The sequence below is a fragment of the Haliotis asinina genome, chromosome 11 (genome assembly GCF_037392515.1).
Source record: "Haliotis asinina isolate JCU_RB_2024 chromosome 11, JCU_Hal_asi_v2, whole genome shotgun sequence".
Taxonomy (NCBI): domain Eukaryota; kingdom Metazoa; phylum Mollusca; class Gastropoda; order Lepetellida; family Haliotidae; genus Haliotis; species Haliotis asinina.
This window is the reverse complement of record NC_090290.1, coordinates 20,481,692-20,495,839: the sequence shown is the minus strand read 5'-3', so window position 1 is coordinate 20,495,839 and position 14,148 is coordinate 20,481,692. Positions and strand designations below refer to the sequence as shown.

The following is a 14,148-nucleotide window of genomic DNA, read 5'->3' as shown; positions in this document are numbered from 1 at the left end:
TATCCCATGTTATTGAAAATAAGTTCCATTGAGGGAGGAGATGCAGAACCTGAGGAAATCTCAACTCATCAGTTTGGGCTTTAACATTGCTTAAGTAGAACTAGGCATTAGAGAAAATAGTGTAGTTTTGGGACAGATTAAACGTGTTGAAGTTTCAAATGAATGAGGATTGTGTTTTTATAGGTTTTAAAATTAAGTTTAGAATTGCAAATGGATTTTAACAATAAATTACTGATACTGAGGTGTTTAATTTGTTGCTAAATCTTCAAATTTCAATTATTTCAATCCCCAGACTTTGTGAATGATTTAATTAACGTCATGATTACAAAATGGAATCATGTGCAACCATTTGTCAGACTTTTGAAAAGGATGGACATCTAATTTGAAGCTTAACAGAACTAATTTCATTGTTGTATAATAAATGTCAACTTTGTCAACAGGCTTGTAAGATGACATCCAATCAGTTCAAATTGAGAAAGTAAATTAAGGCAATTCAAAGTGTGTAGTAAATAATTATTGTGTGTCGGGTGCATCAAATATGCTGAAGATCTAAAGTGTGGGTTAGGCGTGTACGGAGTTACATTGTCTGTGATGAGGTGATCCTGACATTTACTGGAAGAATAGGATAAGCAGTGATTGATCGATGTTTTTAGTGTCTGTAGTATCTCAGCAACTGTCTACGTGATTAGGTTTCATTACTGAACAAACGTTATGGATAACGACTATTTTATTTTGTGAAAATCTCAAAGTTTCGATACAGATTCTTGTACTGGTGTCAAGCGGGAATGAATCTGTATCAAAACATTATACCAACAAAATGTAGGTAGTTGTTATTCATAAAGCGTGTTGTATGGCGGATAGATTTCCGCCATTCTGATTGGCTCACTTGATCACATGACAGCTTTGACGCTAAGCGATATGTTGCAAGAGGTTGATACAACAATCGAAGCACCTCCTATGACTAAAAATAGATTTGGGCTATTCCAGTTGTGAGCTCCGTGCTATGTGCGTCACGCTAGATAAAGAAGCGATTGGCATCGCTTCGTCCATGTGACTTTGTTGGTTTAGAGTTACATCCCATCTGTATCAAAACGGCAGATGACATGACACCATGAAGATTCATGACTGTGTCAGTACTTTTGTCATATAATAAAATAGTTATTGACTTCAGTTCGGTTGATCCAGTGATTTATTGACCTTAGACATGACCTTGGTGAATATCACATGTCCAAGGTCAATAAATCACTAGAAGTCATTAATTGTTTACTGCTATGCTGCTTGTGATTGGCACCCTCTTACACATTATTGTAACAAGAGTTTAAGAAAGACTTAAAATAAACACCTATAGCTAGACATGCAATGGAAGCTCAAGTACCAAATATTGACAGTTGAAGAGTTGGATGTCTTGCAGTTAACATCTGTCTCATCGTTTGATTTTAAATCCTCAATGTCTCATTGTCTGATGTTAACTTCTCGGTCTCAGTGTCTTATTTGTATTAGTGTCTGAATGAAACCGATCTCCACTTTTTTACCTGTTAACTGATTAATGTCTCAGTATCTGGTGTTGACCCATGTTTCAATGTTTGCTGTTAACTTAGAGTATGTCGCACTGTTTGTTGTAAACTGATCTGTGTCTCACTCTTTGATGTTAACTTTACCTTGTTTTTCAGTGTCTGATGTTATCTGATCTGTGTGTCACTGTCTAATGTTAACCTGTTTCAGTTGTGCTGGAGGGGAGCTGTTCCATGAATGTGTTATAGAGGAATCTTTCAAGGAGGCTGATGTTGTCCGTCTCATGATCCAGATTCTGGAGGGGCTCACGTACCTACATGAACGCAACATTGTACATCTAGATCTGAAGGTAACTAAACAATGCCAGGGATAGACGATTGCTTAGTCTCTGAATATATGTAATATTGTGAGTAACAAATAAACCCATTCTAATTGGAAAGGACAAGTGAGCTTGTAGATTCAGAACCTGGACCTAAAGAAATCTTGCTTCTTTTAATTTTAAAGGCATGCCTTGGAAATAATGTGTTTCAGAGATTGTGAGGCAGACTATGTCAGTGATTGTACTTTTCCCTACATATTTTGAGTGAGTGAGTGAGTTTGGTTTTACGCCGCTTTTAGCAATATCACAGCAATATCACGGCGGGGGACACCAGAAAATGGGCCTCACACATTGTACCCATGTGGGGAATCGAACCCGGGTCTTCGGCATGACGAGTGAACGCTTTAACCACTAGGCTACCCCACCGCCCACTACATATTTTGTGTGCTAATGATTAGATGTGGTCATTGCAGATTTTACAAATGACCTATGTCCGAGCTGAATTGTAGTAACCCAAAATGTGTTTGCATTTATGAGGTTTTGAACCTGTAAATGGCATTGATCCATTATTTGCATGCTGCTTTACACTTTCTTTAAAGGAAAACAAATATTTGAAACCCATTGTTAAATTACTTTGTGTTTGGTTTAGTTATTGTCAAAAGATATGCTAAAGGGAGGCAAGTGCTGGCAATATTGGGAATATGATGGACGCCCATAAAGAAAAAGTTCAGAGAAAACTTTTTCACATTTGGTTAAAACTTACACACTTGCTCATTAACAGAGCCATAATCGAACAGGCTGTCCCCATCTGCTAATGTCTGTCTGTGTCTGTTTCTGTCTGCTGGCTCCACACCCAGACAACAGACACACACTAGGTAGGCATTTGTTCTGGTCAAGCTCAACATGCAGTTTGTTGGGAAACTACATGTCATGGGTTGTGCCAGTAATTAAATACAAACTGGAATATGGCTCATTCTTTGATCGTACATGCTAGACTTTTTGATGTGATTATTTTCAAGCATTTCAGTTATTCACAAAGATGTTATGGTGGGGCACACCTCTAATGGACTTTACACATTATACTTATGTTGGGAATCAAACATGGGTCTTTGGTGTAACCAGTGAAAGCTTTAACCACAAGGCTACTGCTCCACCCTTAAGGGATTGAGTTAGACTTGATGGTCACATTGTCAGTATTTCTGCCATACATGTCGAAATAAGTTTTCCACAAATAATAAGAACATGCTCTTCTTATGACATCCAGTCATCTGATGAGTGTAAAATAATTAGTCTAACGCATAAGTTTTTTTAAGACTAGTATGACTTATGCATAACCAAAATAATATGTGATCATATTTAACAAATAATATAAAATCAGGCTATAGATAACCAGCCGCTGAAGAAAGTATTTTTAGGGAGTTACATTACCTTTGCATGGACTCCAGCAGAATTGACATCATCTGACAATTTTCAGCAAATTTAGCCAAACTAAGAGAGACAAATTAAAATTCTACAATTAAGAACATGGCAGTGATAAAATTAACATACCTACCCCAAATATTCTTAATACAATCTTTTACTGACAAAGATCTTTTATGGATAAATCTTCTTTTAATTCTTTGACACACAACATTTCGGGCTCATTTCCGACCCCTTCATCAGGTGAACTTAAAAAAAGAGCTGATTGTTCATTTCCTTTTTGCTTAATGTATCTGAGTACATGTGTTGTCATCAGACATAAATTGTTCAACCTATGTCATGGATGTTTGGTAGCCTAGTGGTTAAAGCTTTGACCCGTGACATAGACCCAGGTTCAATTCCCAACAAGGGTGCAATTAGACTAACAGCTAGTCTCTGAAATGAACATATTTTACTGATAAAATGTTCATAGTGAAAAAAAATAATATTATGAAATGGAGCCTTGAGACTCTCTTCATTCCTGAAGCTAAGGAAATCTAGACTTGCAACTTTTTCTAGACTTGCGTGGGCTTTCTTGGATATGTATACTTCAGGGTCTGTACAGCAGACTAGGGAGCAATGTGTAAAGCCCATTCTGGTATCCCTTGATGTGATATTGCTGGAATATTGCTAAAAATGGTGTAAAGCTAAACTTATTTACTCAACATATATCAAAAATATAAAAATAAATAATATATAACAAAACATATTAAAAATAATGCCAGAGAGATTCACATTTTCAATTTGTTTTTGATGAAAAACAAACAATATATCTATTGTCACTTGAGTGAACTCCAGGTGATATCCGGTGGAGATATCGGAGAAGATCACTTGCCACTTAATATTTAAGTAACAACAGTCCTCTGTTGTACAACTAGTCGAACCGTGGACAGGGCACGTGGCAGCAGACCTAATATCTGTGTTGTGTGTGACAGTGCCTCACTCTTTAGTGTAGGGATTTATACACCATAGAGATTCAAGAGTTTTAATCTGATGTGGACTTTGAAAGTCTGTAGTGTGTATGAACAAACAGACTATAGTGTGGGGTTTTAGATGGTAATGGTATGTGGAGGCTGTTGGATGACATTGTGGGGTTGGACTGCAAATATAAATTTAGGAAGGTAGTGCAAAAAGGAGCATGATATGTTTATTTAGTTATTTTCGTGTATGACTGATGAATATTATTGTCTCTTTACATTGGTAATGTAATATAAGATATAATTTATATTATGCAATGTTCAAGCATTTATGTTGCATAGATAACAACATGAAGGTTGTCAGTGGATCACTCTCTCTCTCTCTCTCTCTTTCTCTCTCTCTCTCTCTCTTTCTCTCTCTCTGTCCTGTGTTAACAGTCAACAAAATAGTTGTAGCTTTGCCTGGTAATTCTCAATCAGTTCTCAATCACATCAGTAATCTTATAGAACAAAAGTAACTATTGTGCTCAAACTAAAAAGGCGACCATGTTATGACTTGGTTGACACATGTCATCGATTCCAAGTTGTGCAGATCAATTCTCATGCTGTTGATCACTGGATTGTCTGGTCCAGACTCCATTATTTACAGATCGCCGCCATGTAGCTGGAATATTGCCGAGTGTGTTGTAAAACTCACTCACTCACTCACTCACTCACTCACTCACTCACCCACCCAAACTATTTTTAAGGTCCATAATTTAAACAAATGTTCTAAATTTCTTCTTCAAGAAAGGTCTTCAGTAAAATCCTTTCTTTATCTGAAATCTCCATGAAAAGAAAATTGCTGATAACGCAGAAAGAAATAGCTGTTATTTTCATTTGTATTGATTTTTGTGCTGCCTTAGGTTTGGATGTGGACCGTTGTTGCATGGTTTCCAGGTAGTATCCATGGCTCTACATGTCAAGCTCAACTCACACTTGCGTAAACCTTTCATGTGGGTCTATACATCTCAGTTATCAGCTTCCCATGTCTGAGTGAATCTTGTTATGCCGCACTGCCATCTCCAGAGTAGTGATTTGCTCAATACATCTCATGAGCTGTAATTAGCTGGGTTAGAATTGGTCTTCAACAACACATGCTTAATCTACTTGCTTGTCATAAGAGGCGACTAACACGATTGGTTGGTCACGCTCAGCAACTTGGTTTTCACATGTCATCGTATCCCTAATGTGTAGACTGATGCTCATGATATTGATCATTGGTTTGTCTGGTCCACACTCAATTATTTCAAGGCTGCCGTCCTACAGCTGGAATATTGCTGAGTGAAAAAGCAAAGAAGCAATACACCTTGTTCTTTTAGTTGAAAGTATGGATGCTTGATACACCAGTTCTTGTGAATTGATTTAACCTTTGTCCAAAGTAGAATATGGAGGCCATTCATATGTGAGATGTGATAGTAGAGTGGACAGAATGAGTGAGTACATTGGACTTGCTTTGAACAGTACTCCAATCAAGACTCTATTGTATACAGACTTCTGCCATATGGCTGGAACACACAGCGGCATTAAACAACAGCCTACAGTTGGAGTAACAAGTTTGAGCAAGTGGATTCCACAGTCTTTCACTGACTATCATTATATTACTTTAGCCAGTATGTTTGAATATTGAAACATCTTCATTTCTATTTGCAGCCCCAGAATATTCTCTTCACAAAACCATATCCAGAAGGGGACATCAAGATATGTGATCTTGGCTTTGCCTGTCTCGTGAACACTGGAGAAGATATTCGTGATATCATCGGGACTCCAGATTATGTTGGTAAGAATGATGGGCTTTACAAAAAGTTTGTACTTACAGTGCTTGAGGTAGGGAATGAATGAGTTTTATGTTGCGATATCACGAGACTTGGGCTTCACACATAGGGAACTGAACTTGTGATAGTAACAGAAAGTAAAGATAATACATTGCAAATGTAGACAATGTTTATATTCACAGAACCAGAATGAAAAGATCAAAATAGATTTTTCAGGGTATAGGAGAAAACACACCTCTGAGCTTTTGGTAGACAATGTAAAATCTGAGGGGGAGGGATTTCCCGACCCTGATGGTTTTACATTGTCTACCAAAACTGAGAAGTGTTTTCTCTAGCTTATATATACTGTCAGTGATGGATAATTACAATGTAGATGATCATTTAATGAAGGTTAGGAACAAATCAATAACTGAAGCACTCGTAAAATCAATTTAATGACAGTGACTATAAGTAGATAATTCAACTCCTACACTTTTTTCGGACTTGTGGCCGTGTGGTATAGCATCTGCATACGAATCTGAGACTTGCGGTTCCAATCTTGCTAGGGAAAACATTTGTACTGAGAGCTTAATCTTGAACGATATTTTTCAGTTGATTTCAAACACTCGTGTATCATTTGAATGTTGATGTTCATATAAAGGAAAAAGTAAAACCTGAGAAGAGGTCTATCTAGAGATAAGTAAAACCTGGGAAGAGGTCTATCTAGAGGTCTATCTAGTGAAAAGTAAAACCTGGAAAGAGGTCTGTCTAGAGAAAAGTAAAACCTGGGAAGAGGTCTGTCTAGAGAAAAGTAAAACCTGGGAAGAGGTCTGTCTAGAGATACGTAAAACCCATGCCTACAAAACAAAATCCTCAAATGCATTTACTCTGGGAAAACAAGAGATGACCTGATATATAGTGAGAAGCACACTTCAGGTTTATATGTTAATAGAAGTCCTGAAAATCACAATTCTGGCTCCTGTGAATGTTATCTTGGTATGACTTGAATTAACAACTTGCAGCTGGCAACACAGTTGCATCATCAGAACACACTTTGAAATCTCATACAACTAGTTGCAGCAGAGAATGATATAGGATTTGTTCTAATTCCTACTGCAGACTTCAAGCTCTCAAATTGTTTAGGTCTGTGGCCCCTTCAGAGTGACATCCGTTTTTGTTTATGTTGAGACTCAGCTGAAACAAAATGTCAAAATTTGTCTCATTGCTGCTCATTATTTCAACCACTTGTCCACCACTTATTCAGACAATTCTGTTGTTACAGCTCCGGAAGTCCTGGACTATGAACCACTCAACACCATGACGGACATGTGGTAAGGTTATAGTACCCATCTATGTCGTATTATTAGGTATATACCTTGGTATTTTCATTGTTATAGCACAACAATAAAGAGAGTCAGGTAAAGTGTGAAAATAAGACAATTTCTTTCTTCCATTGTTTTCAGGTAATGTACAGGGAACGTTTTTGTCATGGAAATGTGTTACCAGTTTTCATGAGATGGATACTCATGAAGATCCCAGTCTAAACTTTCCAAGGGGGAATCTGGCCTCGTCTAGAATTTCCCCGGTGAATTTTTGGTCCAGGTTATCGAAAGTTTGGCGTAGGACAAAGTTTCCCCAAACAAGGTTTGGCCAAGGGGAAAGTTTGGCCTGTTACACCATGTTAGAATTGGCCTTCAGTAAGCCATGCGTGTTGTAAGAGGTGACTATTGGTTGACACAAGTCATCATATCCAAACTGCGTAGATCAGTGCTCATACTGTTGATCACTGGATTGTCTGGTCTAGATTATTTACAGAGCTGAGTAATGCACGTTCATGAATCTATAATCTGTTACAGGAGTATGGGTGTTCTGGCGTACGTCATGTTGACGGCATGTGCTCCGTTCGCCGGGGAAAACAACCAGGAAACGTTTTGTAACATCTCCCAGGTGAAGCTGGACTTCCCTCCCGAACTGTTCAGTGAGATCAGCGACCAAGCGCAGGACTTCATCTCCTGCCTGCTGGTCAAGAACCCAAGGTAGGTGGGGACAGAAATAGTGGTTCCACTTACTCATAGTATTTCCTGCTCATTAGAGATTGGAAATGTGTTAACACTTCTCCTGAGGTGGATACTGTGAATATCCTGGCTAGAATTGATCTTCAGTAACCCATGCTTGTTTTAAGAGGTCACTTGGTTGACACATGTCATAGGATCCCTATTGCAGAGAATGATGCTCATGCTGTTCATCACTGGATTGTCTAGTCCACACTTGATTATTCACAGACAGCCACCGTATATCCGTAATATTTGCATAAAACTAAGCTCACTCAATGTATCTGCAGTTAGAGTTGATTCAGTAGATAACTTAGGACACTTGATTCCATTGTCTCATTTTCCCATTTCAGAAAACGATTGACAGCTCGGCAGTGTCTGGACCACCAATGGCTCAAAACCTCTGTTGACAACGCAGGGGTGCCGTTACTGCCGTCCCCATCGGACGCAGCTTTCGGCCTGTCTCAGGACCTTGGATCTACAGTCAACTACCACTCACAGTCTCGCGAAAATCAGGAAAACCTCATTAACGGCAAACAGTTGAAGTCCGCGTCAACCAGCATGTTGATGGAACTGAAGGAAAAAGATGCAAATTCTTGCCTCAATCATCAGAAGAGTTCAATGTCTAATGCAGACAAGCGGAGATCTATGGAAATTCCGCTGAAAAAATTACGTAGTGACGATAATGGCGAGCAGACGCATAACCTGATGTGTGAAATATCTGCCAAGGCTGTCAAAGACAGTGTGAATATGTTCGAGAGCACGAGAACTTACAGTGTCCAAAAGGAAGTGGACTTAGTATGTAGCGAGCACCAGAGAACGGACATGACGTCAATAAGCACCGATAATGACATAGACAGTAACATACTGCATGTATCGCCCTTGGAGCAGGATATATGCATCAAGTCAAGTCCGGATTAATGCTAGTTTGGTTTAAACAACATTAGTGTGTTATGTACATGGGCGGTCACATACCTAATACTCACTTACTCAAGGGTGATGGGTTAATATTGTACATGAGTCAGTGCCCCCCTTAGATTACATCAGTTTTATGGTGTAGGCATCTAGAAAAATGCCTGTGTTTATCACAATGAAACAAAAGATCGGAGAACACTTTTAAACACATTTTGTTGTTCAGCAACTGAATCGGCTTTTGAATGAAATAGGTGTACAAATTATGATGGAAAATGGAAAAACATTTAAGGGATCATCTCAGATCTTTGCAGTAAAATAATTTTTCAGTGAAAACAGTGTATTAAGGGATGGTCTCAAAGTAAATTTATGGTTAATTATGTAATGTGAGGTTTAATTCAAAGTTATTGATTCAACATCCATCTCTCATATATTTAAATTTTGTGATATTTTGCAGATTAAGGAATTGTTAATTGATATAACATGATAAAGGCTCAGATAACCCATGGCAGTAATGAAGAATGCCATCAGGAAAGCATGTACCTGTGTTTTAGACTTATGCCTGGCAATTCAATAGAGTGTCTGCTACACTGAAAATACAGTGTTTGTCAGATTGAGAGCAATGGTCCAACAGGTACCCTGACTGACTTCTAGTCTGTAATGTCCACATTAGTCTAATTTACATGGCATGCAGATTTTCAAGTGTTTATTGTTTAATTTTCACAGAAAATAGCAACATATATGTATGAATTTTTTAAAAAGTTTTTTCCAGCACAACCTTTCATGCATGTTATAATTTATTATGAATCACACCCTGGATATCTGTTCAGTGAGGTCCTGGAACTCTTATTATGGTAAATACGGTATGTGGACAGGGTGAGCCTTAGCAGTGAAGCTTAGTGTTGTGTTTTATGACATGAAGTAACAAAGATTTCAGTGTGTCTTGCTCTATATCCAGTCTGAAACATTTTGTGTTGAATCATAAGGGGGGCATTGTTTTCATTACTGTCTTCTACTGTAAAGAAACAAGTAGTATTGTATGTAGTATAGGACAGAAATATATGCTGTCAAATAACTGATCATTTGTAAAGAAACAAAACATTGTTTTGAAGTATGTGCCATCAAATGGTTGAACTTCTTTACCCAAATAGTATTAGGGATGTAGCCTACTGTCAAACTCCTTGAAGCACATGTAAAATATATTTTAAAAATTTGGATAATTTTATTGTGAGTGAAGGGTTGACTGCACTTTACGGGTCCCTGGCAATTAGTGTTAGGATTAGGTCAGGGTTAGGGTTAGGGTTAGGGTTAGGGTTAGGGTTAGGATTAAATTGCCGAAGGCAGGGCCTGTAAAATGCAGGTGTCCCTGAGTGAATGGCTTCAGTGAATTTTTAGACATAACAACGAACAGATTTCTACATGTTGGAGGGCCTTGTGTGATTGGTTTAGATAATATTTATGTGAACTGGATTTAACCATTGACTATATTCCATCAATATTTTTTACAAAAATTCAATCAAAGGAGTCCTTTAGGTGTTCATCATCATGATTGTTTCTTTTGTTACTTGTCATTGACTTGCCATGTCTATTTGTGGAGTTTTTTCTCAGATTACCTCAGCCCGTTTTCCCTTAGTACCTCAAGCATTGAGAAATCGTTGTTGAAACAAACACTTTCATCATCATTTGTCAATCTACAGGGAAAGGTCAAATCTACAAGGGTGGAAAAATGTCTACAGCAGAAGAAAGGATACGTTTAGGCCATGAGAAGTAGTAAAATACTTTCTATTTGTTATGCATTTCAGTTAAAATGTGCTTCATTGTAAATACCAGTTGCTCAAAATCTGGTTTTTGCCTGGTAAAACTTCAGTTTCAAAGGATGTCTGGATTGCCCGGATTTTAACAGCATGAGAGATATCTTCCTTTAAAACTATGCAGGTGTATTCATTGAGACCATTTGCAAGGATACTGGACAAAATAATTTAGGGATATTGGTATGTTTATGATTGATATTTCATCAGATTGTCAGTGAATAAATCGATCATTATTCATAATTTCAAAATTGACATATGTCCCTAACTATTTTTGTCCAGTAAATATGGTGGTTGGTGATTAGTTTCCGGTCTTTTGGGGAACTATACAGAAAAAGTGTTAGCTTATTATATTTCACGATCTTCAATAAATGACTTTCCAGGATGACAATTAACGTTATCCATGAGATATATCTGCAACAAACTCACAAGATTCTAGTTGTTACATTGTTATTGTGAAAACAGGAATTATGAAATATATGTGCACTTTTTAACTTCATAAATGAAGGTCAGATTAGAATTGTGTTTAAGGTGGCGTAAATCCATACTCACTCAATGTTCCTAGGAATACTGAATAGGTATGACGGCTGTCACTTTTACTGGTTAGTATTATCACATGATATCAGGACAGTTCTGGCAAACCATGTGACAAGGTATCTACATCGTGTATTGTTCCATCCCAAGTCATGACCTCATATGTTATGGATTATGAGGTATTTTGTTCTATGTATTCATAGAACATATCGCAATAAAAAAAAAATCACATTTTTGTCATAGAACATTGGACCAAAATAAGGTGGCATCAGTTTGTTGATGATCACGTATACACAAGCTTTGTGGTTGTAATCGTGTCATGTTGAATATTATATTAATCTTGATCTCCTTGGAAATGTATTTATTACTGATATCAGGAATTTGATGTTAACGAAACTTCTTGTCCTGAGACAGATTTGGATGTGTATAGCTCTGTTTCAACAATTCTTCATCTCGTATGTAGTTTGAACCATGACAGTTTGAGAAGAAATTCAACAGAAATGAATTGGTTTGATATTGTATTTATTCCTTGCAATAGAACGTCAATATTATTCATTGGCATACAAAATTTTAGTTTTGTATGTAGACCACAGAATCAAGGCCTGTGAAAGTTGATTTGTTAGTACAGTCACCATTCCAAGCAATTTACATAATGATCTCCCAACTTGTATTTCACATACATGAACATCTGCTTCAATTTTTTTTTGATCATGAAAAATAACATCAAAGTACTCATTTCATGAAGCGATTGTAGAGCTAAGATGATCCTTGTTATGACATGGACTCCAACGGTCATAAAGTTACAATCGTTTCTTGAAACAGTTCCCAGGATCACTCTCAGTGCATCTCCTTGACTTTCCCTCTCAAGGTCATATTCCCTCCCCAATCCCATTATAGGATAGATCAATGCTCTTGCTGTTGACCATTTGATTGTCACATGCAGACTCAATTAGTTTCAGATACCCCCAATATAGCTAGGATATTGCTGAGTGTGGCGTTAAAAGTGAAGCAAAGAGAATTACAGTAAGTGATTATTTTTTCGGAAGTTTTCTAAGAAAGTAGATCTTCCAGTACTCCACCTTTGAAGAAATTGCTACTTCATAAGTTCATGAGTATTTGACCCTCACTAAGAGCTGCTTATTTATAATTTTGGATTGCGTAATTGTGATGTGTTTTGTGTATTTTCTGCTTGGAATACAAAGGTACAGCTGCATCCTCCGTAACAGCCTTGTTTTGGTGACCTGGGTCTGATCCACAAAGTATTCGTAATGTTACGACATGTCGTAACCCTATAGTTTATCATAAGATTATGAATGTTCTAGGGCCGCAAATGCTTTGTGGATTGGGGCCCAGATGGATCATCAGATGTATGACCTTGCTACCCACTGTTTAAGTTTTTTTTGTATTTTTTTGGAAACACTTTAAAAACATTTGTGGTACTTCTGTTTGCCTTAAATCTTTTCAATACACAGTTTATTTGAGGGAAAACGTCATTTATTATATGAGAAAATATAAGACTAAGCATTCCGATTAATTTGTGTTTTTTGCACAACCTAATTAAATCATCAATTTCATATTCTATTATTTATATTGAATATTACAGAATCTGACTCATGCTAAATATAGTAATGCCTAGTTTTTAATATTAACGTGATCTTAGATAACTTCATTTACTAAGTTATGATGAACTGTTCATTTCTAATCATGTAACATTAACTTCATATCTGTTTACTTTGTTGTAAGGTTTAGAATATTATGCAGTCAGGCTCAAGTCTCTTCACTGAAGACAGTTATACAGTCTTGCTTGTAAATAACTGCGGTTCTGTGAATTAAAGTTGCTTCAAAGCTGTATGCAAAACAGGAAATTTTAATTCCAATTCATTAGTGATTGTTATATAAGCAATATGTTTACTGTACAGATCCTCAATAACTCTTAAAGCCTTATTATTTTCTCATGCAGGAAGTCTGAAATTCAAATCTTGTTGAGTGTCTCATGTATTTGGATAAGTGTGTCATGGACTGTGTTTTGTATTTTTTTTTTTTTTTTTTTACATGCCAAGTCAGTTTGATATTGATGAAAAGCAGATTGTTTTTCCAGTCAAAGTAGACATAGCCCCAGTGCTATTCGTTACACTCCTACACTGGGTCTAACAAAACCTAGTAGGAGTTCGCATCAGGTAACCTTTGAGCGACCCATGACCATACAATCAAATGCGAGAAGGCTAAATGGATTTAACCAATCAGACAACGGCTAGTGTTTAGGGTTTGGTAGGACTTACAGTATACACCGGTCACTGACAAAGATATCTCAACTGAAGAAAATGCGCATATAACACTGATATTTGACCTGCAGTATGTACACATTTTGGTTATCTTGACTTGTTTCCATTAGCTAATATTTCCACAAGCTGACATACTTGAATATTGCCCAAAACACTATTGTCAGTGACTGTTTATTAACTGTTATCGAGTGCTTTATGTACATCACCCAGAAGCTATCGTAGGGAATATACCATTCGGAATTGTTCGGATACAAAACTTTGGGTGGGTTAAAGTTCAAAAGGTATGTGCAAAAGGTATGATTTGGTAAGCTGTGCTCTGATTGGTCAGTCTCAAATGTTACCTGATGCGACCTCCTACTAGGTTTCGTTAGACCCAGTGTCGGAGTATAACAAATAACACTGGGGCTGAGGTTACTTAGACTGATTTTTTTCAGATTTCAAACCTTCACTGCGAGATTAAATTTTGAAAATAAGTGAAAAATGAAAATAAACCCTTTGGTCTTGCTTTAAGAATAAAAGAATAAATTGTCAGTTTCCTTTGTTTATTAGCACCTGTCCAATA

The 14,148-nt window shown here is 37.1% G+C and overlaps 1 protein-coding gene across 1 annotated transcript in view; it reads left to right on the top strand.

Annotated features, from left to right (window-relative positions):
• LOC137256246 (serine/threonine-protein kinase 17B-like) overlaps positions 1-11,530 on the top strand; it is a 64,634-nt gene extending 53,104 nt beyond the window's left edge. Inside the window, exons 3-7 of the mRNA XM_067793975.1 lie at positions 1,723-1,861; positions 5,899-6,025; positions 7,282-7,330; positions 7,856-8,035; positions 8,404-11,530. Coding sequence (XP_067650076.1) covers positions 1,723-1,861; positions 5,899-6,025; positions 7,282-7,330; positions 7,856-8,035; positions 8,404-8,971 — 1,063 coding nt within the window. The 3' untranslated portion in view covers positions 8,972-11,530. The remainder of the gene's footprint in view (positions 1-1,722; positions 1,862-5,898; positions 6,026-7,281; positions 7,331-7,855; positions 8,036-8,403) is intronic.
• The last annotated feature ends 2,618 nt before the right edge of the window (positions 11,531-14,148 follow it).